The sequence below is a fragment of the Neoarius graeffei genome, chromosome 5 (assembly GCF_027579695.1).
Source record: "Neoarius graeffei isolate fNeoGra1 chromosome 5, fNeoGra1.pri, whole genome shotgun sequence".
Classification (NCBI taxonomy): Eukaryota; Metazoa; Chordata; class Actinopteri; order Siluriformes; family Ariidae; genus Neoarius; species Neoarius graeffei.
In genome coordinates this window covers 70,814,920-70,839,579 of record NC_083573.1, presented here as the reverse complement: position 1 = coordinate 70,839,579, position 24,660 = coordinate 70,814,920, and the positions used below count along the sequence as shown (strand labels likewise).

The 24,660-nt window shown below is 42.7% G+C and overlaps 1 protein-coding gene across 1 annotated transcript; it reads left to right on the top strand.

Moving 5' to 3' along the window:
- Positions 1-20,571: 20,571 nt before the first annotated feature.
- On the top strand, positions 20,572-24,417 carry LOC132886289 (beta-2 adrenergic receptor; the record flags this gene model as incomplete). Its single annotated transcript, XM_060920841.1, has 2 exons — positions 20,572-20,580; positions 23,434-24,417. Coding segments are annotated over 2 exons (993 nt in total), but the record flags the coding sequence as incomplete, so codon positions are not given.
- Between the last annotated feature and the right edge of the window lie 243 nt (positions 24,418-24,660).

The following is a 24,660-nucleotide window of genomic DNA, read 5'->3' as shown; positions in this document are numbered from 1 at the left end:
CGCGCAGAGCGCTGGTACATCGCAAACCGCCTGCACAGCCGCCGCGACGCCACCGAGCAACATCACTCGGAACATCACGCCAAGCATTAAAGCACAGAGCGCTGGACAACCACGATGTTAAAATGAGCAACAAGCTCACTGCAGTCCATAGCTGGGAGCGCAGGCATCACCCACAGCGAACCAAGGCCTGGAGGGAACCGACGCCCAAAACTGGGTCCAGAGCTACTCCACAACCGGCGGACAAAAACACTCAACCAAACATTAATCACAGAAAAAAGAAAAAAATTAAAATAAAAAAGGAGAGAAAATAAAATAAAAAAAGCTAATGGACACGGAGAAGGAAAATGTTCACTTAGAGTTAGAAGAGAAAAGAATTTTATGAGAATAGAAAATAATAGATTTGAGCAGAAGTGGACAGTAGCTCAGAGGAAGACAAGTTTGAGCACCGTAGGCACAAAGGCAAGTTTTATATATACATAGTGGTGCTTGAAAGTTTGTGAACCCTTTAGAATTTTCTATATTTCTGCATAAATATGACCTAAAACATCATCAGATTTTCACACAAGTCCTAAAAGTAGATAAAGAGAACCCAGTTAAACAAATGAGACAAAAATATTATACTTGGTCATTTATTTATTGAGGAAAATGATCCAATATTACATATCTGTGAGTGGCAAAAGTATGTGAACCTCTAGGATTAGCAGTTAATTTGAAGGTGAAATTAGAGTCAGGTGTTTTCAATCAATGGGATGACAATCAGGTGTGAGTGGGCACCCTGTTTTATTTAAAGAACAGGGATCTATCAAAGTCTGATCTTCACAACACGTGTTTGTGGAAGTGTATCATGGCACGAACAAAGGAGATTTCTGAGGAGCTCAGAAAAAGCGTTGTTGATGCTCATCAGGTTGGAAAAGGTTACAAAACCATCTCTAAAGAGTTTGGACTCCACCAATCCACAGTCAGACAGATTGTGTACAAATGGAGGAAATTCAAGACCATTGTTAGGCTCCCCAGGAGTGGTCGACCAACAAAGATCACTCCAAGAGCAAGGCGTGTAATAGGCCCTGTCCACATGGCAACGGATTCAGGTGAATCCGATACAATTGTTTATCGTTTCGGCCTGGCGTCCACACGGCACCGGCGTTTTGGGTGCCCAAAACGCAATCTTTTGAGAACGGGTTCCAGAGTGGAAAGATCTGGCAACGTTGCCGTTGCGAAGTCGTCTGGATGAGTAGAACGGATTTGTTTACGATGACGTCACAACCACATGACTGTGAGTGCTTCACGCCAGGTAGAAGTGTAACGAACTCGATGCGAGTTGTCAACAAATCCTATAACTTGGTTCATGAAACGCGCTTACAAAATATTTTCACTGTGAATATTTATTGTGTAATGGTGCAAAGAGAGAGAGAGAGAGAGAGAGAGTGAGAATAGCTCTTAGGGCAGAGTCAATCCCACCAGCAAAAATAGGGAAAAAAAGGAGCGATCTCACCTCTTCAGATGTTGTTTTAAGTCCTACAATACATTCCTCAAAAAGGGCGTAGAAGAACAAATTAATCCATCAACGTGTAGCATTCAATTTATTCCGAACCATTAAAGATGCCGCCTTCTGCGTAGAATCATACGTCATCCTCGCCACCATATTGGATGGGTCAAAGCGGAGAATAAAGATGCCTCATTCATGTGCTGCGTTTAACTGTACCAACAGGTTTACCGTCCAAACGAGATCACATGGGATTACCTTTCACAGGTGAGACTGGAAAAATACTTTTCATTGTATTTGGTCATTATAATGTAATTTTACAAACAGATTTTTCTGACTTTGTGGCTAATATGAAGTCTTGCGCATAATAGTTTATGCGCATGCGTCCTTACTTCTTCTATTGTTCTGGTGTCTCTGAAGGGACCGTCTTACAGCGCCCCTAGAGGTGTGGCATGTGTATTGCATCGTTTTCAGCAAGCGTTGCGTTGCCATATGGACCTGATATTTTACTGATCGTTGCCCATGTGGACGCGATATTTTTTTAAATAACATCTCGTTGCCGTTGTCGTGCGGTTGTAGCCATAGTCGGCGAGGTCACAAAGGACCCCAGGGTAACTTCTAAGCAACTGATGGCCTCTCTCACATTGGCTAATGTTAAATGTTCATGAGTCCACCATCAGAACACTGAACAACAATGGTGTGCATGGCAGGGTTGCAAGGAGAAAGCCACTGCTCTCCAAAAAGAACATTGCTGCTCATCTGCAGTTTGCTAAAGATCACGTGGACAAGCCAGAAGGCTATTGGAAAAAATGTTTTGTGGACGGATGAGAACAAAATAGAACTTTTTGGTTTAAATGAGAAGCGTTATGTTTGGAGAAAGGAAAACACTGCATTCCAGCATAAGAACCTTATCCCATCTGTGAAACATGGTGGTGGTAGTATCATGGTTTGGGCCTGTTTTGCTGCATCTGGGCCAGGACGGCTTGCCATCATTGATGGAACAATGAATTCTGAATTATACCAGCGAATTCTAAAGGAAAATGTCACGACATCTGTCCATGAACTGAATCTCAAGAGAAGGTGGGTCATGCAGCAAGACAACGACCCTAAGCACACAAGTCGTTCTACCAAAGAATGGTTAAAGAAGAATAAAGTTAATATTTTAGAATGGCCAAGTCAAAGTCCTGACCTTAATCCAATTGAAATGTTGTGGAAGGATCTGAAGTGAGCAGTTCATGTGAGGAAACCCACCAACGTCCCGGAGTTGAAGCTGTTCTGTACGGAGGAATGGGCTAAAATTCCTCCAAGCCGGTGTGCAGGACTGATCAACAGTTACCGGAAATGTTTAGTTGCAGTTATTGCTGCACAAGGGGGTCACACCAGATACTGAAAGCAAAGGTTCACATACTTTTGCCACTCACAGATATGTAAAATTGGATCATTTTCCTCAATAAATAAATGGCCAAGTATAATATTTTGTCTCATTTGTTTAACTGGGTTCTCTTTATCTACTTTTAGGACTTGTGTGAAAATCTGATGATGTTTTAGGTCATATTTATGCAGAAATATAGAAAATTCTAAAGGGTTCACAAACTTTCAAGCACCACTATGTTTATATATATATATATATATATATATATATATATATATATATATATATATATATATATATGAATGATTCACCACGTTTCGTGTCAATTAAATCTTATTAATAGTAACAGATCTAGATAAATCCAGTGACTATAGACCAAACTTTAATATGCCTAAAGTCAATGTTGATGTCAGTAATGACCAGGGCCGCGTTAACCCTTGCCGAGGCCCTGGGCAGACACACCCCTGAGGCCCCGCCCCCGCCTGTTGTCAACTGCGCTCAGCAAATTCACCCCCTCAGACGTGCCTGTCTAACTAGACACAGAAACTTAAATAATGACAGTGGCACAATTAGAAATACACTGGCAGTCAATGAAAAAGTCCAGGTCAATAATTCAACATATTATGCAATACGGAGTTGGGGAAATGTTTGTTTTGAGATGTTTCTATCGAATAGCGTGCACAGAAGTCATTAATGAGTTCTCCTCAATCCAAACATTTTTCAATAGTCTTCAGGGAGTGGTCTTTAGGAATCAGCTCAAAGTGCTGTTTTGGAGAAAAACAAAAATTTGTACACGGTTGAAAGGATGGGTTGGATAGCCTTTATTAAGGCCATGAAAAAGCCGACTTTTGTATTCCTTATGTCCAAGATGCCACGGTTAAATCCAGATGACAGATGCACGTCCGCATGCTGCCCGTGTCACCAGAGGGTTCCTGGAAGGTCAGAATGTCCAAACCCTGCCATGGCCTGCGTATTCACCTGATCTCAATCCCATTGAGCATTTATGGGATCACCTTGGTGTTCAGATCCAGAACCATGTTCCTCGTCCCATGAACAGAGGTCAACTGATCCAGGCTCTTCAAGAGGAGTGGCAGGCCATTCCACAAGACAGGATTCGCCGTTTGATACGCAGTATGCGTCGCAGACCGACGGCTTGTATTGCTGTTGGTGGGGACAATACTCGGTACTGAAGCTGCAACTTTCCAATTACAGGGTATCCATTTTGTTCGGACTGTACATTATCAAAGCTCACAACAATTGTGATTTTTTTATTTATTCATCTCGAGTTAAATGTCAGTATATTGATCTGTAAGCTTCTAGTACATGATTTCATAGCTTATGAATAAAATTATTTTCAAAAATGTCACCTGGACATTTTCATTGACTGTCAGTGTACTATTGAACGATAAAACTTTATATCCATCAACACCTGTTTAATCGAGAAAAAGCAATGGTGAAATAGGCAATTGCATGGTGAAAAAAATCCATCAGACATCACGGTTAACAAGTCTGGTTAACTAAAGTTTAGCCTCAAGAAGCCTTTGAATGAGTGAGCCAGTGAACAACATGTCAAGAACATAACCTAGGCCTACAACAGTTTCTTTAGTATTCAGAACAAGAACATTCATTTGGTATATAACCGTTCGTTTTCATTTTGGAATCCAGGCGACTTTTAACTTGTGAAAACAAAGAGCGATAACAAAGAAAGAAAAATATCTTGCTTCTCAGAAATAAATCTCAAAATGTTAGGCTGTGTGAAACATTTCATCCTTTCACACACGTAATGTCCCAAACAGCAGTGGCACACAGCTTTGCGCATTCAGTTTGACAGCCATGGGTCAACTTACAAGGGCACTTTCCTACTTTTCTGGAAAGCGAAGTCATTAATTAAATCATTGAACTCAAGCTAGCGTAGCATGTGAAGACATGGTGGACAGTGATCATATTGACAATGACAGGTGATTTATGCGACGGGACAAGGTGGGCTTCCTTACGGGTGGCGAAATGCATCAAAAATGTTATCAATATGATCAAAACTTCTGAAAATATCATTTCATATTTTCCGATCTCGCTACCTCCGAGACCCCCTAGTGGCCGAGGCCCTGGGCAGCTGCCCGTGAAGCCCATTAGGATAACGCGTCCTTGGTAATGACTATTATAAATTGCCAATGGTAGACCCTCTGATGATAATGTTCTTCTAATAATATTCTATTTCTAAGTCTAAGTTAGTAAAAGTCAGACAAAAAAAGTCAGACAAGTTCGTTAGAATCTAACGTCTGGTCTGGTGATCTAACCTTGTCAGATATAGGGTCGTCTTGCTGCCGCCCAAAATAGTCCGCCATTCGTCCCTGGCGACCATTGCGATGGGCGATCCGAACTTTATCTTGATGATTTTCTGATATTTTTCTTCGTAGTTTAGCTTTCACCATTTCCACCAGCGGAACTTTGTTTCATTATCTCATTCAAGAGAACATAAAGTTAAAGACAAGCAGGCAATAAATGCAGACGCAAAAAAACAAACAAAATGGTTGAGTGTCGCAGGTTTTCTTGTTCTCTCGCACGTATCATTAATAGCGCCATCTGTATGCTTTATCGGTAACTGCTAAGACATTGGGTGGGCTCAAGTGTGTACCCCGCGGCGGACCGAATTCCGCTCGATTCATATGCGCTTGATCTGCGTGCGCATGCCACCGGCATTCACTCCAATCCCCCTGTTATGCCGATTGGTGTACCGACCGGGGAATCGGCATATACCGTGGGGTACACACTTGAGTCAGACACACGAAAAGCGGAAAGTCAACTATTAATTTTCGTCAACATAAACGTATCAAGTTATATATTTTCTTAACTGATCATGTGTAGTAAGGGTGGGCGGGAGATTTTTATGTTGTCAGTGGGAGGTCGGGAGGATTTTCTAAATGTTCTCTAAACTGAGTGATCTCCTACCCACGGCGGGAGAGTTGGAGCCTCTGATACATTTACTTGAGTACTGTACTTAAAGTGCATATTCTGGACCAATTTCTTTTTTTTTTATATGAAAGTATGTCCCTTTACACACTCATCCAGAAGGGTAATTTTGCACAAGGCCATCTGTCTACAGCAGAAAAAAATAAAATAACAAAACGCGTCTGGAAAAATCCCAAGGGAGTCTGGAGCCAGATTCGTGACGTCACCTGCGGAAGCGCCAGCAGGCTGCGCGAGCTTTGCACGGTTTCAGTGCACAGCCTGTGTAGACCAAACGCTCCCATTTCTCTCTCATTGTCCGGCCTTTTGGGAAGCGATGAGTACTAATCCCATCAAGATTGGTGTTGCTACACCCTCCGACGATACGTCTGTTAACCATTTTAATAATTGCGTGATAACGTTGAAGAAATTTGCAGAAAACCACCAGGTCGTTTTCTCATAAACAAACCAGCGCTGACGTAGGATTCAGAGGGAGCCGTCCCGCACGCGACGTCACGAAAATCAATGTTTGTATTTGAAAGGCAAATATCGTACTTTTCACTCCACTACATTTCTGTCAAGGTCCTCGTTACTCGTTACTATGAAGTGGCTTTGAAAGTGGATGGTTTTTTTTCTTTTCTTAAATGTGATTGGTTTTTTCGCAGGGGACACTGAGGCAGCCGATCAGTAATCACTCGGGTCACGTCACATCCATAGACTGTATAAAATCAAGATCAGTGATGACAGCAGCATTATTTGAACACGATCAGTTGATGGCAGAATGGAAGGAGGCGCTTCTTCTGGGGAATGCACGCACTCATGGCCATACCTAGAACCCATGTTTCAGTTTTCTGTACGGATTAAAGATTCATTTTGTTTTAAATGTTTGCTTTGGGGCGGCACGGTGGTGTAGTGGTTAGCGCTGTCGCCTCACAGTAAGAAGGTCCGGGTTCGAGCCCCGTGCCCGGCGAGGGCCTTTCTGTGTGGAGTTTGCATGTTCTCCCCGTGTCCGCGTGGGTTTCCTCCGGGTGCTCCGGTTTCCCCCACAGTCCAAAGACATGCCGGTTAGGTTAACTGGTGACTCTAAATTGACCGTAGGTGTGAATGTGAGTGTGAATGGTTGTCTGTGTCTATGTGTCAGCCCTGTGATGACCTGGCGACTTGTCCAGGGTGTACCCCGCCTTTCGCCCGTAGTCAGCTGGGATAGGCTCCAGCTTGCCTGCGACCCTGGAGAAGGATAAAGCGGCTACAGATAATGAGATGAGATGAGTATTTTATGTGAGTTAGCATAGATAAGTGACACAAGCTTGCACTGCACATTTATTACATTTGCATGCCGCTTTTGAAGTTTGAAATACATTTTTATGCAATTTTTTAAAAATAATCACCTGTGTATTTATACCAAAACAATTATCTACCAAATTTGACTTCATGTTGATTATTATACACAGATATTCACTTTGGCTTTGGCGAATTATTGTTAAATATTATATGGAAACAAGTGTTTTACTCAGAAATACACCACTTGTATTTTTCATACGAGCAACATCCAGGACACGGAGAACCAAAACCGTGACATAAATCTCTATACATCACTTGTGAGGAAATTGATGAATTGTTTTGATAAATCTCATCTCATTATCTGTAGCCGCTTTATCCTGTTCTACAGGGTCGCAGGCAAGCTGGAGCCTATCCCAGCTGACTACGGGCGAGAGGCGGGGTACACCCTGGACAAGTCGCCAGGTCATCACAGGGCTGACACATAGACACAGACAACCATTCACACTCACATTCACACCTACGGTCAATTTAGAGTCACCAGTTAACCTAACCTGCATGTCTTTGGACTGTGGGGGAAACCGGAGCACCCGGAGGAAACCCACGCGGACACGGGGAGAGCATGCAAACTCCACACAGAAAGGCCCTCGCCGGCCACGGGGCTTGAACCCAGACCTTCTTGCTGTGAGGCGACAGCGCTAACCACTACACCACCGTGCCGCCCATTTTGATAAATGTGGGTACTTTTTGTTTGTGAATGTGTCTATATAATAAAAAGAACATCACACATTGGCTGTCAGCCCTGTGATGACCTGGCGACTTGTCCAGGGTGTACCCCGCCTTTCGCCCGTAGTCAGCTGGGATAGGCTCCAGCTTGCCTGCGACCCTGTAGAAGGATAAAGCGGCTAGAGATAATGAGATGAGATGAGATCACACATTGGCTTGAAGATATGAAGTTTATCTTCTCGTGTTGAAAAACTTGCATTTTTCAGACAAAATACATTGCAGACATATTTCTGAATGACATACAGTATTTAAATAATATTGGCTGGCTTTGAGTGGTCTATCAGATATATTCCATTCAGCTAGCATGATGTCGAACGCTTTTCACTTGGCATTCTAGCTACATGGCAAGTGAAAGACTCCCGTTACGTCTCCTCTACTGGTTGCCCACTCATGGGTCTCGACGCGTGGGGTGTCCCAGGCTATCCCTGTTGAAGATCTTAGAACAAGACTTCCGGCTTCTCTTGGGTGGTGATTGCAATATCTCAGATGGTGTGAGGCTAGCATTAGATTGCAACAGATGGCGTTGCCTCTTGTGAACCGCACTGAACGAACGCAAAAAATGTGAGTAGGCAGAGCCATCACCTGACGACGACTGAAGACCTGGACAAGGTAGCAAGGTAAGGTAAGGATATCGAACGAGTCGAAAAAACAACAACAGCTAGTTAGAAAATCATCTCATCTCATTATCTCTAGCCGTTTTATCCTTCTACAGGGTCGCAGGCAAGCTGGAGCCTATCCCAGCTGACCACGGGCGAAAGGCGGGGTACACCCTGGACAAGTCGCCAGGTCATCACAGGGCTGACACATAGACACAGACAACCATTCACACTCACATTCACACCTACGGTCAATTTAGAGTCACCAGTTAACCTAACCTGCATGTCTTTGGACTGTGGGGGAAACCGGAGCACCCGGAGGAAACCCACGCAGACACGGGGAGAACATGCAAACTCCGCACAGAAAGGCCCTCGCCGGCCCCGGGGCTCGAACCCAGGACCTTCTTGCTGTGAGGCGACAGCGCTAACCACTACACCACCGTGCCGCCCAGTTAGAAAATCAATCTCACTCTAATCTATAGCTAATAACCAGTTCCATGCTAACAAGGCTTTAGCAGCTCGTCATTCAGAACAACAGAAACGACTGCATCCCAAATAAACTGTCCAAATGATGGAAAATATTGCCATAAAGAGTGTGATTTGTGGCACAATGAAATAAACAATTGAACATTCATTCATTATCTGTAGCCGCTTTATCCTGTTCTACAGGGTCGCAGGCAAGCTGGAGCCTATCCCAGCTGACTACGGGCGAAAGGCGGGGTACACCCTGGACAAGTCGCCAGGTCATCACAGGGCTGACACATAGACACAGACAACCATTCACACTCACATTCACACCTACGGTCAATTTAGAGTCACCAGTTAACCTAACCTGCATGTCTTTGGACTGTGGGGGAAACCGGAGCACCCGGAGGAAACCCACGCGGGCACAGGGAGAACATGCAAACTCTGCACAGAAAGGCCCTCGCCGGCCACGGGGCTCGAACCCGGACCTTCTTGCTGTGAGGCGACAGCGCTAACCACTACACCACCGTGCCGCCCACAATTGAACATGTGAAATTATATAATATGAAATGTTTATATCGCACAGCCCTTCACTAAAGGGGTTTAAAAGTCACCAAATCTAGCAACAAAGTCTCCAAGTTGGCCCACTGTTCTTAACTATAATACGTCCTGCAAGAAAATAAGCCAGACACTGTATAATACCCTTCTTTAAAGTGTTAGTCTTACAAAAATGACATCATCCCTGGAAATGATACCTTATAAAACCAGACACGTTAAATAGTTTACTGTCTAAATTGTATTTTAATACGAGACCGGCAATCAGCCTTTGCTGTAAACTCCTACAGCTATCTTTCTTGCTGGTGAAAAGGATTTTGTTACATTTACTAAAGATGATTTTATAAAGCATTTTTGTGTCAACAACAATTTACAACAGCCACAGTGACAGGTTTAACTGTAGTCTTCCTTTCCGGTGGGGAAAAGTTAACATGAAAACGTTTGCTGATAAAAACAAAAACTCCCAGTATGACTGATTCATTCATTCTTCAGAGTTCGAGGAGTCACGTTAATATTTAACCATGTGTGACCTACCTCGGGTTTAGCTATTATACAGTGATGGCAACTGGTCGCACCAGAACTAATTTAAAGGTATCACGCACAACTGGGGTTCAAGAATTATGCACTTACAGCTTTTAATTTCTTTACTTCATGAAATATAATCCCAAAAAGTAAATTCAAGGTCTGAGTTGTAACACTACAAAATGTGGTAAAGTTTGAAGGGTGTGAATACTTATGCAAGGCACTGGATAGGTACACCAGGAAAAAAGTGGTTATGCATTCCTTTGTGAATAAACCCTACTAGTGCCACAATTCCTTCTCTTGTCATTATATGGTCATTTATATTTAGCATTATACTCTTGTATTAGCAGTGTGGGTATCAAAATATGGAAACTAACACCATGAAAGGCAATCTGACATTAAAGGAAAACTCCAGGATTTGTTAATCTGGGCCCTATTTTCCCATCTCTTTGGGTCCAAATATTTACAAGGGCCAAAAATGATTGAAATTGGTCCACTACTGAGTCAGAACGCTATAAGTGGCAAGTCTATGGGGAAATCATCCGTGTCATAGTAAACCACTTGTTTTCACAACTGACCAGCTCATAATGTCGTTATAAAATATCTGACATTGTTTTACCTTTCTCTTCTTCCGGTCTCTGACACAACACCTTATTCAGTGCCTGTAGTCGATTATCGTACGGGGGCTGTTTTCTGATGTTTACAAGTCAAGTTTATTTGTATAGCACTTTTAACAATAAACATTGTCGCAAAGCAGCTTTACAGAATTTGAACGACTTAAAATATGAGCTAATTTTATCCCTAATCTCTTCCCAATGAACAAGCCTGTGGCGACGGTGGCAAGGAAAAACTCCCTCAGACGACATGAGGAAGAAACCTCGAGAGGAACCAGACTCAAAAGGGAACCCATCCTCATTTGGGCAACAACAGACAGCATGATTATAACATTAACAGTCCTAACATAAAGTCAGCTTCGTTGATGCTATAAACCCCCCACCGACGGAAACCCGAGCGCAAAACCGTTCACGACAACCGTAGTCCTAAAGTCAGCAAGTCAACTGCAGTCCCCAGCCACAAAAGCACCACTGCAAGAGTCCAGAGCGTCCTCCAGGCGCGACCCCCAACTGTCCATATGGGGCCGTCCTCTACAGGAGCAATGCAATGAGACTCCAATCAGACACTGGGCACCAGGATGGATCAGACAGGTCCAAGGAGTAGAAGAGGTCAGCATCTCGATCCCAGGACCAACATGTAACTCAGAGGGACAGATTTGGGGGGGGGAAGAGAAAGAAAACACAGGTTGTTAGGTATGCCCAATGTCACCTGAATAAGTAGGAACAGTATACATCTCATCTCATCTCATTATCTCTAGCCGCTTTATCCTTCTACAGGGTCGCAGGCAAGCCGGAGCCTATCCCAGCTGACTACGGGCGAGAGGCGGGGTACACCCTGGACAAGTCGCCAGGTCATCACAGGGCTGACACATAGACACAGACAACCATTCACACTCACATTCACACCTACGGTCAATTTAGAGTCACCAGTTAACCTAACCTGCATGTCTTTGGACTGTGGGGGAAACCGGAGCACCCGGAGGAAACCCACGCGGACACGGGGAGGACATGCAAACTCCACACAGAAAGGCCCTCGCCGGCCACAGGGCTCGAACCCGGACCTTCTTGCTGTGAGGCGACAGCGCTAACCACTACGCCACCGTGCCGCCCCGAACAGTATACATATTGTTTACAAAAGGGAGCCTTTCCATGTTGTCAGACACTCGTTCATATTGTCATGATCAGCTACATATCCGTGCATTACTTAAGAAATACACTTTTACACAAGTTATGCATGGCTTCTCCTTTTGTAAACATCAGAAAATAGCCCTCATGTGATAATCGAATCCAGGCACTGAATGGGGTACTGCATCAGAGACAGGAAGAAGTTTCTTTATTGTTATTGAGGTAAACAGATGCAGGTGTATCACTGCAGGGATTCTTTCCATATGGTCAGACACTTATAATAGCATCATGAGCCTGTCAGTGGCAAAACCAAGTGGTTTACTTCGACGTAGACCAGTGTTTTCTCCAGAAAAAAATTAAAGCCCTAAATTCTGGCATGATAATACACAGACAATTGAGCACCAACGGCACTAGGGGGGTCCAGGGGCATGCCCGCCCCCCAAAAATTTTTTGAAAATAGATGCTCTCGGGTGCATTTTCAGGGTCTCAGAGGTTTTCGATACATGATTATAGGATAGATTTTACCAGTGTTTCACTGATTTCTGACCTAAATAGTATTAATGTATACACCTTTGAGATTTCACCTTAAAGTTCAACATGCACGTTAAACTGTTTTGTTACAGATTACTGAGGTCTATGATAGATTGAAAATCTACGGGAATCCCTTAATTATCTATGATCAAGTAGTGTTGTAACAAAAATGTGCATGAAAATATGAACAGTGGTTTGCTCCAGCTTATGCAGTCCAATGAAGAGAATCGATCATCATGACCTCCTGTTGATCACAAAGGGCTCTGAACCTCAGAACTGCCACCTTAAAATAAGTTGCTGTATTACTATAACTGTAATGATTTAGAATGTTTCTGATGCAATTACCATAATATATGTATAACTAAGATACACTGAAAAGAAAAGTAAGGCAACTGCATATTACTGTATAAAGTTTAAATTTTGGCACTTTATTAAATGGACTAGATTAAGATTATATTTAATCTTAGACATATTTAAAGGAAAAGAAAACTTAATTCATACATTTAAGTTTGCAGAAAGATTATGTACTTATAAACACATTCATGAAGAGAATTTAAGTGTCAAATGTAGCATAATTGCGAATAATAATGATAAGCGTATTTGGCAGGGTGAGGTCACTGTGACCCTTTAACAAAAGAATAATCCGGAGCCTTCTTTTGTTAAATGGATCCCAGTGACATCACACTGCCAAATACGCTTATCATTATTATTCGCAATTATGCTATATTTGACACATTTGGACAACTTCACATTGATGTTCCCGTGACTCTAGTTGTAAATACAACCCCGATTCCAAAAAAGTTGGGACAAAGTACAAATTGTAAATAAAAATGGAATGTAATGATGTGGAAGTTTCAAAATTCCATATTTTATTCAGAATAGAACATAGATGACATATCAAATGTTTAAACTGAGAAAATGTATCATTTAAAGAGAAAAATTAGGTGATTTTAAATTTCATAACAACAACACATCTCAAAAAAGTTGGGACAAGGCCATGTTTACCACTGTGAGACATCCCCTTTTCTCTTTACAACAGTCTGTAAACGTCTGGGGACTGAGGAGACAAGTTGCTCAAGTTTAGGGATAGGAATGTTAACCCATTCTTGTCTAATGTAGGATTCTAGTTGCTCAGCTGTCTTAGGTCTTTTTTGTCGTATCTTCCGTTTTATGATGTGCCAAATGTTTTCTATGGGTGAAAGATCTGGACTGCAGGCTGGCCAGTTCAGTACCCGGACCCTTCTTCTACGCAGCCATGATGCTGTAATTGATGCAGTTTGCGGTTTGGCATTGTCATGTTGGAAAATGCAAGGTCTTCCCTGAAAGAGACGTCGTCTGGATGGGAGCATATGTTGCTCTAGAACCTGGATATACCTTTCAGCATTGATGGTGTCTTTCCAGATGTGTAAGCTGCCCATGCCACACGCACTAATGCAACCCCATACCATCAGAGATGCAGGCTTCTGAACTGAGCGCTGATAACAACTTGGGTCGTCCTTCTCCTCTTTAGTCCGAATGACACGGCGTCCCTGATTTCCATAAAGAACTTCAAATTTTGATTCGTCTGACCACAGAACAGTTTTCCACTTTGCCACAGTCCATTTTAAATGAGCCTTGGCCCAGAGAAGACGTCTGTGCTTCTGGATCATGTTTAGATACGGCTTCTTCTTTGAACTATAGAGTTTTAGCTGGCAACGGCGGATGGCACGGTGAATTGTGTTCACAGATAATGTTCTCTGCAAATATTCCTGAGCCCATTTTGTGATTTCCAATACAGAAGCATGCCTGTATGTGATGCAGTGCCACCTAAGGGCCCGAAGATCACGGGCACCCAGTACGGTTTTCCGGCCTTGACCCTTACGCACAGAGATTCTTCCAGATTCTCTGAATCTTTTGATGATATTATGCACTGTAGATGATATGTTCAAACTCTTTGCAATTTTACACTGTCAAACTCCTTTCTGATATTGCTCCACTATTTGTCGGCACAGAATTAGGGGGATTGGTGATCCTCTTCCCATCTTTACTTTTGAGAGCTGCTGCCACTCCAAGATGCTCTTTTTATACCCAGTCATGTTAATGACCTATTGCCAATTGACCTAATGAGTTGCAATTTGGTCCTCCAGCTGTTCCTTTTTTGTACCTTTAACTTTTCCAGCCTCTTATTGCCCCTGTCCCAACTTTTTTGAGATGTGTTGCTGTCATGAAATTTCAAATGAGCCAATATTTGGCATGAAATTTCAAAATGTCTCACTTTTGACATTTGATATGTTGTCTATGTTCTTTTGTGAATACAATATCAGTTTTTGAGATTTGTAAATTATTGCATTCCGTTTTTATTTACAATTTGTACTTTGTCCCAACTTTTTTGGAATCGGGGTTGTATTATTAAGTTTAAGTTCCATGGGAATGGAGCCAACCTTCCTGGACATGACTGCAAGAGGAAAATCCATCACAGGTTGAACAGAAGGATAGTGCCAATGGTAGACAAATAGCCAAGGACAACTTTCAAAGAGATAAAAGTTGGTCAAGGGACATCAATGTCTGATTGCACCATCTGTCACTTTTTGAGCAACAGCAGGCTCAATGGATGAAGACCCAGGAGGACTCCACTGTTGAAAGAAAAACTAAAAAAAAGCCAGACTGGAATTTACTAAAATGCATATTGACAGCCTTTGTCAGTATCAAGTTAGTTCAGAAATAGTTGTAGGTTCTTTTTTATTGTGGAAGGGTACCAAGAAATTTGTCCATGCCTGTATATGGATCTCATCTCATTATCTCTAGCCGCTTTATCCTGTTCTACAGGGTCGCAGGCAAGCTGGAGCCTATCCCAGCTGACTACGGGTGAAAGGCGGGGTACACCCTGGACAAGTCGCCAGGTCATCACAGGGCTGACACATAGACACAGACAACCATTCACACTCACATTCACACCTACGCTCAATTTAGAGTCACCAGTTAACCTAACCTGCATGTCTTTGGACTGTGGGGGAAACCGGAGCACCCGGAGGAAACCCACGCGGACACGGGGAGAACATGCAAACTCCGCACAGAAAGGCCCTCGCCGGCCCCGGGGCTCGAACCCGGACCTTCTTGCTGTGAGGCGACAGCGCTAACCACTACACCACCGTGCCGCCCGCCTGTTTCATTACATGCATAATATTATACTCCTAAAGAGATGACATAGCTGCATACCTTTATCCTGTGCGTGTTTCTCTTCTGATTTTTACTAAGTGCATTAGTCCTGTACAAAGTTAGAGGTAATAGATGGGAGAGCTGAGGTCAACCTACTCCACCCCACCCCACCCCACCCCACCCCATCTCATATTTCTGAGTGCGAAATAAGGTAGTAACCAGCTTAGCTCTCACACGAGATCAGGGTGGCACTCTGACAGGTTAATTGACTCACACAGTGATAGATCATTGATATGACATGCAAAGAGCAAGGAAAAACTGATCATGAAGGCCACCATTCAAATTTTTTTTGTGTGTGGGCACCCCCCCCCAAAAAAAGATGTCGCCCACATCACCCATACCTAAATCCGCGACTGAATTTCCCTACACAAGCATTTTGGGAGATGGGAGGAAACCAGAGAACCCAGAGGAAACCCAGGGGGAGAGCATACACAGGAATCTCCACACAAACAGAAACTTGAGGTCACGATGGACCCTGAAGCTGTGAGGCATCAATAATTCCCCAGATAAAACTAAAAAATGAGGAAGCTGTGTATTCTTGCACCTGCCTATGCTTTGAACTAGTTACCAGTAACCTATCTACACTCTCAGAAAGGGAAATACATTATTGTACCAAGAAGTACAACGGCTTGTTACCCTCTAAGGTACTTATTTGTACCCTTTATACTGCTTGGGAACATATATGCACCTTTTTGGCCCTAAAAAGCTACACAGTTACCTTGAGGTCCAATAATGAGCCCTAGGAGGTACATTAGTGTAGATTGTATCATGAGGGACAAAAATGGACTCCTACTGCAGCCCTATTTCTGACAGTGTTCACACACTTTGTGGGGACACTCAGTGATATAATGCATTCCCCACCCCTTACTCTAACCTTAACCTAAACCTAAAGCTAATTCTAACCTAAAACTAACCCTGTGTCCGAAATCGCTCCCGACTCACTGTATAGGGCGCTATATAGTGGGGACGCCATTTTGCAGTGCTGTCCGAAACCATAGTGAGGATTATTTACACCCTATATAGTGCACTCAAAGTATCCCACAATGCATCATGAAAAGTAGTGCACAACCAGCGGTCACTAACCAAAGCAATATATCTCATCATGCATTGCGATCACACTGAAAGAAATCAAATTAAAAGTCTCAAATTTGATTTAATAAAAGGCAGCGGCAAAGAAGAAAGTATTCAGCCTTGATTGAAAAAAAGCTGAAAGATGCAGGTACTTTGTATTGATTAATGTGGGAAATGCGCTCAGTATAATATGGATTTATCACAAAATACATGCATGTATTTATTATTTGAAAACCCACCAGCCGCCTGATCTGGCACATTTTAATTGTGCAACAGTAATGACATAAATAACGGCACGGTGGACTAGTATCCGAAAGTGTTTTTTCATTTTACCAATGAGCTCACTATATAGTCCTCATCTCATCTCATTATCTCTAGCCGCTTTATCCTGTTCTACAGGGTCACAGGCAAGCTGGAGCCTATCCCAGCTGACTACGGGAGAAAGGCAGGGTACACCCTGGACAAGTCGCCAGGTCATCACAGGGCTGACACATAGACACAGACAACCATTCACACTCACATTCACACCTACGCTCAATTTAGAGTCACCAGTTAACCTAACCTGCATGTCTTTGGACTGTGGGGGAAACCGGAGCACCCGGAGGAAACCCACGCGGACAACATGCAAACTCCACACAGAAAGGCCCCCGCCAGCCACGGGGCTCGAACCCAGGACCTTCTTGCTGTGAGGCGACAGCACTAACCACTACACCACCGTGCCGCCCACTATATAGTCCTCTATATAGTAATTCCCTATATAGGGAGTAGTGAACGAGTGAGTGATTTCGGACACAGGGAGAGTCTTAAAGGAGAACTGAAGTCATTTTTAAACTTGCTTTATTTCTTAATTAACATGTTATTTAATTACGTTTTCGGTTTTAGTAACCTTATATCGTGACTCGTATTGGCAACTAATTGCAATTAAATATTATACTTATTGACCTATTCGGTTTTTAGCCATGTTGAATTTAGTTCGTTTGGTCCATGGCAGGGTGGCACGGTGGTGTAGTGGTTAGCGCTGTCGCCTCACAATAAGAAGGTCCGGGTTCGAGCCCCGTGGCCGGCGAGGGCCTTTCTGTGTGGAGTTTGCATGTTCTCCCCGTGTCCGCGTGGGTTTCCTCCGGGTGCTCCGGTTTCCCCCACAGTCCAAAGACATGCAGGTTAGGTTAACTGGTGGCTCTAAATTGACCGTAGGTGTGAATGTGAGTGTGAATGGTTGTCTGTGTCTATGTGTCGGCCCTGTGATGACCTGGCGACTTGTCCAGGGTGTACCCCGCCTTTCGCCCGTAGTCAGCTGGGATAGGCTCCAGCTTGCCTGCGACCCTGTAGAAGGATAAAGCGGCTAGAGATAATGAGATGAGATGAGATGAGATGAGATGAGATGAGATGAGATGAGATGAGATGAGATGAGATGGTCCATGGCAGGCGTCGCTTATCCGCGCGATCTTCACGAGACTTGTGCAAGACTTCGAAACATGAAGTGTCAGCCAGGTGTCAGTGCTGCCGTTTTGAAAACTGTTTTCCAAAGGAAATATTGCACAAAAATGGGTTTAAATGACGATTACTGCCTACTTTTTTCAAACTTTCCTGATTGCTATCAAAACAAAATTTCCGGCTTGATTACGTCAGCATTTGAAAGAGGGCGCGCGCGTCTTTTGACAACGTTGGCAGATGTTGGTCACTTTGATTTCCGCTGTACATTTTACTGCCGTCCTACGATGTCTTGCACAGGTCTCAACGAATCTCGTTTACGGCCATTGCTTTGACATATGGACTGATATGAGATAAGATAGCTTTTTATTATCCCACAAGGGGAAATTTACATTGTTACAGCAGCAAAAAAGCAGCAAAATATAGAAAGAAAAAAGATAAGGCAGTGAAGGAGTAGTGCAGAAAGTACTAAATATACAAAAAAGGGTATATATAAAAAGAAATAAACTACAAATTTAAAGATAAAAATTAACAAATTTGCATAAATTAACAGGTTTGCAGATATACAGTTATTACACAGGTGGTATTGTACGTTAAAGTATTGCACAGGTAGTATTGCACAAGTAAGTAGATATATTGCACAGGAGCCATTTTAACAGTGTGTAGCTAGCAGTTCGTTGTAAAGTACTGATGCTGATAGTCATTGAAAACAGTATACATTCAGAGGGGTCTCTATGGCTGTAGAAGTGATTTAGACAGTATTGTTCATTACTGTGAGCAGTGTCTGGTGCTGTGCTTGGTGAGGTGCCAGTTGTACAGTCATAGCGTAGCATAGTCATATTACATAGCATATTTCCAGAGATGGACAAAGTACCCAACTTCATTACTTAAGTCAGAGTACAGATCCCGCTGGTCAAATGTTACTCCGATACAAGTGAAAGTTGTCCAGTCAAAATTTTACTTAAGTTAAAGTACTGAAGCGCTTGCTTTTAAAAATACTTAAGTATTAAAAGTACATTTTCAGTCAATGCATCGTTGTATTATTGCCACAACGCTTACAAAACCTAATGCCGTTACCAAAGACAGAAATGTGAATTCACAAAATGAACGCATGCTGTGCCATCATGGTGGTTTAACGTTAAGCTAGCTAGTCAGTGAAGCTCCACCTGACATGCTAGCAAACTCTTTTCAAACTCAAAATCATATTGTGTAGCTAACGCTACTAGAAAAGAAAGATTTCTACATTCTGTTTATTTGGCAAGATTATGCTAAAACATATTTCTGAAAGCACTTCAGATAAGTTAACATTATTCATGTTAGCGTAACTCTGTGTTTACATGCTAATTAACAGTGTCCAAGTTAACTGACGTTAGCCGTGGACAAGGCGATGGCGACTTGGTGAGCAAATCCATAGAAAGTCATTTGACTAACCAGACTGCATAGCTATTGCAATGCTATCGCTAGCTCTAAAAGCACAGACAACTTCATTGCACGCTTTCTCTTGGAATAAAACATTTATATACTCAAGATGCTTCCGCAGGTCAGACGGTGAGTTTTTGTAGGCCGTGATGTGGTTCGTTTTCAGCAAACAAAGCAAACAATTAAAACAAAATGAATCTTTAATCCTTTCAGAAAACTGAAACATGGGTTCATGGGCCATGAGTGCGTGCATTCCCCAGAAGAACCGCCTCCTTCCATTCTGCCATCAACTGATCGTGTTAAATAACGCTGCTGAGAAATCACTGATCTTGATTTTATACAGTCTATGGACGTGACGTGACCCGAGTGATTACTGATCGACTGTCTCAGTGTCACCTGTGAAAAAAACAATCACGTTTTAGAAAAGAAAAAAAACATCCACTTTCAAAGCTGCTTCACAGTAACGAGTAACGAGGACCTTGATAGAAATGTAGTGGAGTGAAAAGTACGATATTTGTCTTTCAAATGTAGTGACGTTAAAGTCATAAGTTTCCAAAAAAAAATACTCAAGTAAAGTACAGATACTCAAAAAGTGTACTTAAAGGATATACGCAGAGCCATGGCCTCACTTTCGTTTATAAATGCCTTGAGACCTCAAGAATGGCACAGGAATAGTTTTAAGCGTTAACACTAAATCTAATATAGTAATTCTTATGATTAAAGTGATTTATATAGGTAGCGGTCTGAGTGAATGACCTTGACGTCCGTAACGTCACAGCAGGAAGTCTATCGGTCCCATCGCCATTTCCGCTATACTAAAACACAGAACTGACTGCAACTCCGATCCTCCATTTTGAGCTAATTTATCGCCATGCCACGTAGATGTGTTTTTGGCCGGTGCAGCAACACGACAGAAGGTGGATTTACGTTGCATTCACGGCCCAAGAATGTTCAAACTGCAAAGATTTGGACTTTTTTGCGAGAAGTTCACGGGTACATTGGGCACCTATGAAGTGTTCTCTCCTCTGCACATTTTACTGAAGACTCGTACGAGACCTCTGATCTGTTGAGGAGTGTTGGCTATAAGCCCGTATTGAAAGAGGGTGCAGTACCAACAATTAAAGGAAACTACAAGAAAAGGAAAAGTATTTATTTTATTTTTTTTTTTTTAAAAAGGAAAGATCAGTTGCACCAGTTCTCCCGGAGCGTGAGCTGAGGGTTGTTGCTAAAACCCGGGACAGAACGGTACGTGACATATCACTCAGGCAGTGACCTCCCAACGGTTGTTGCTAAAACCAGTGACGTCCCGTTCCGTCCCGGGTTTTAGTAATTGCCTGAGCCGAGCAGTAACGGCGGAGTACTCAGTATGGACAAAATAGAGAATGAGTGGAGTAGCCGTCTGATTTCTCCGCTGGATATTACTGCCATCTCACCCTTACGTGGAAGAAGCGAATGAACGGAGAACTGAATGAACAACTGAAAGTCAGATAGTTTTGAAACAATCGACCACAAGATCGGCCTTCAAGAAGCGAGAACACAGACGGGTAAGCTCTGACTCTCATTTGGATAAAAAAAACCAACAAAAACAACACCTTGTTTACCTGCATTTAGATTAATACATGTAACTTGTATTGTGTGTTTAAGTTACCGGTATAAGATTATTTAATTTGCTTCAGAATGTGATTGTCGCAGTTCATCTGATTATTTAATTAGCCTTTTACGTTTTATCAGTGAAAATGCATTCATGTACATGTATGTTGCATAAGTTATAACACCTATCCTGTTTTAATGAGAGTCAACCCACAATCAGTGAAGTCAAATTAGTCTTAGCTGAGCAAGTCGGTAACGGTGTTTCTTACTTTCACCATAAATTTTTATTTATATGACTTTGGTCTATAGCTGTCAAAGGCCTCGGCCTTAAAACCGGTTACTGCTGTGATGTCACGCACTCAGGCATGGCTAGCTCAGCGGGGCAGCTCGAACGCCAACTTTGTGGTCGATTTTAACTCTCAAAAAAAATTTTTTTTAATGCCGCATACAAGAGTCAAGGATGGAGATACTACTATCCACTTGGAAATTTATTTAAAAATAAAGGTTCTGCGTATCTCCTTTAAGTACAGTCCTCAAGTAAATGTACTTTGTTACTGTCCACTTCTGCATATTTCAAACACTCATAACGTGCTATAAGGGTTGTTTTACAATCAGGGTACGCAAGCTAAAAATCACATTTAACATTATCTTCAATATCAAAAGGCTTGACTAAATAAACTTGGTTGTTTATTGTAGCCCTGTGATAGCTCTATTTACCATGCAAAAAAAATTTGGTGATAACGTTATTTTTGGTGAATGTATGGCAATATATGTCATATTTAGCAAAATTACTCATGTCATTTAGAAAAAGTGCTTTTTTGACCACAGGTAGCTCCAAAAGGGATGCACTTAAATCATTCTTTATACCATAAAACACATATTTGGTTCCATACCAATGGAAACATAGTTAAGTTTTAATGTTGAATGCCAGTATGTTTTCAGACTATTTTGATCAAATTAGTATGTAATTGTGTCAAAAAAATGTCCTCTCCGAGACAGCTAATTTTTCAATATAAAATAACATATCTAAAATGATTATTTTCATCCTAAAATGTGGTCAAGATATTGGGACATAAATATTAGAGACAACTAACACAAAGCTTACAGCCTTATATTTAAAAGCACTATGGAAGTAGTGGATTCTGAATTGTCAAAAAAAAGTCCTCTCCGAGAATCACTTCATTTGTTTCTCCCAGCCCTGCTTAAAGCTACACTTAATCTTCTTTATCTTATAGCAGATTACACAAAACTACCATACACACATGTCAAAAAATTACCTGAAATCTGTTCTTTAACTCGTCCTTCACTTAAAAACTGGTACAAGAACCAGTTTGAATCAATTTGAATTTTGGACCCCTGTGACACAAACTTTGTACCCTGATTGTAAAATAACCCTTAGCAGTGACAAGATACTGTAGCTATCAAAAATGCATTCCTATGTTTAATAAAATGAGATAAATAGAATTTTGATAATAATAATCTCATCTCATCTCATCATCTCTAGCCGCTTTATCCTGTTCTACAGGGTCGCAGACAAGCTGGAGCCTATCCCAGCTGACTACGGGCGAAAGGCGGGGTACACCCTGGACAAGTCGCCAGGTCATCACAGGGCTGACACATAGACACAGACAACCATTCACACTCACATTCACACCTACGGTCAATTTAGAGTCACCAGTTAACCTAACCTGCATGTCTTTGGACTGTGGGGGAAACCGGAGCACCCGGAGGAAACCCACGCGAACACGGGGAGAACATGCACTGTAAAAAAAATATTTGTTGTTTTAACTTAAAAAAGTTAGTGCAAGGGCTGACTTAAAATTTTGAGTTCACTGGAATTCACATAGTAAGTTAAATTGTTGTGAACTTACTATATTAATTTCGGTGAACTCAAAATTTTAAGTCAGCCCTTAAGGCAACCCTTGCACTAACTTTTTTAAGTTAAAACAACAAATCATTTTTTACAGTGTGTAAACTCCGCACAGAAAGGCCCTCGCTGGCCATGGGGCTCGAACCCGGACCTTCTTGCTGTGAGGCGACAGTGCTAACCACTACACCAGCGTGCCGACCATAATAATAATAATAATAATAATAATTTAAAAAATGCCTTCAGTGCTCCTTTAATCCTCAAACAGGTCTTTGAAGAAGAAGAAGAAGAAGTGAGGACCAGCCAAAATGTCCTCACTTCCCAAAAGTGTCCTCAGTCTGTTGGTTAAAAACGTATCCTCAATATATAGCAAGTACAAGTACAAGTGCCCCCCACACACGCACCCACACACGTCAGACTCTAGTGTGACGTACCAAAGCCGATTTAAGAGCGCGCGCCGCCGTCGCACCCTGAGATGTTCCTACAGGGAGGAACAAAAAGACACTTGTGGATTTTTACTCGTGATCTTAGTTCCATGGTTTTAAAAGCCTTTCCAAAGCATGGAAGAGAGACAGTGTAGTCCTGCCCAGATGTGCAGTTTATTTTGGGGAAAAATCAACAAAATCCTGATGATCATCTTCATGATCTTACTGATGTTTGCTATATTGTTTGGAAACTTTCTGACTTTGGCCGTGGTGCTTGGAACGAAGCATTTCCACACACCTCAGGGTTATCTGAAAGCCTCTCTGGCGGTGGCGGACCTGGCCGTGGGGCTGCTCGTGGTCCCCGTGTCCGTGTACGCAGAGGTGTCGCTCGTGCTGAAGGACGCAGCTGCAGCTCCAGCATGGACAGCGCAGGACTCCCAGCACACCGCATCCCTCCACCCGTGCGCCATCATCGGCCCCGTGTTCGCCGGCTGCACGCTGGTCTCCATCACCACAGTGTTTCTGCTCACCATGGAGCGCAGCATTGCTGTCCTGAAACCTTTACACAAAGAATCCGTGATTACAAGAAGACGAACCATGATGCTGATCGGGTGCTCTTGGACAGGGAGTTTTTTCCTCGCTCTCTCCCCTCTGATGTTTAACAAGCACATGGTGCTGGAGTATAACGCCTGCAGCAGGATGTGCAACTACGCATCAGGAGGGGATGAGTTTCAGTCCCAAGCTTGGCACATCCTCTTACTGTTCCCAGCGTTTGATTTCACTCTGCTCGTAGGGACTGTGGTTACGAACATTATCTCCTTCACTACGATCCGCCATCACTCCAAGAAAAGAAGGCGTCTGACCCGAGCAGCTGAACAAACCGCATCAGGACCGAGTTTCTCCGACATCAAGGCTGCAAAAACAATCGGCGCTCTCACTCTGGGCTTCACCGCCTCCTTCACTCCTGTCGCGGTGTTTGTGGTCGGAAACGTGGCTGGAAATCAGTGGTGCACTTTCTCCTTTTTTGCCTTCTGGATTCTGGCCACAAGCAGCTGCTGGAATGTCATCATCTACAGCGTGAGGGACCAGAAGTTCAGACTCCGAGCACGTCAACTTCTCATGTTCTCGAAAATAAAAACTTCAGCCTAAGAATGAGCTCATGGACATTTCAATATTAACGCATCACATGTGTCATACTGACAATCTGACCGTATTGTGTATAATGTCATAGACTATAGGGGACAGCGGGGAGGCTTGCACTCTAAAAAATAATGGGGCCAGTACCGGTTCTTCAGGGCGATGCCATAGAAGAACCTTTTTCAGGGCTTCAAAGAACCGTTCATGCAACAGTTCTTTAAAGAACCATTTAAACCATTTGTTTGAGCAGTGAAG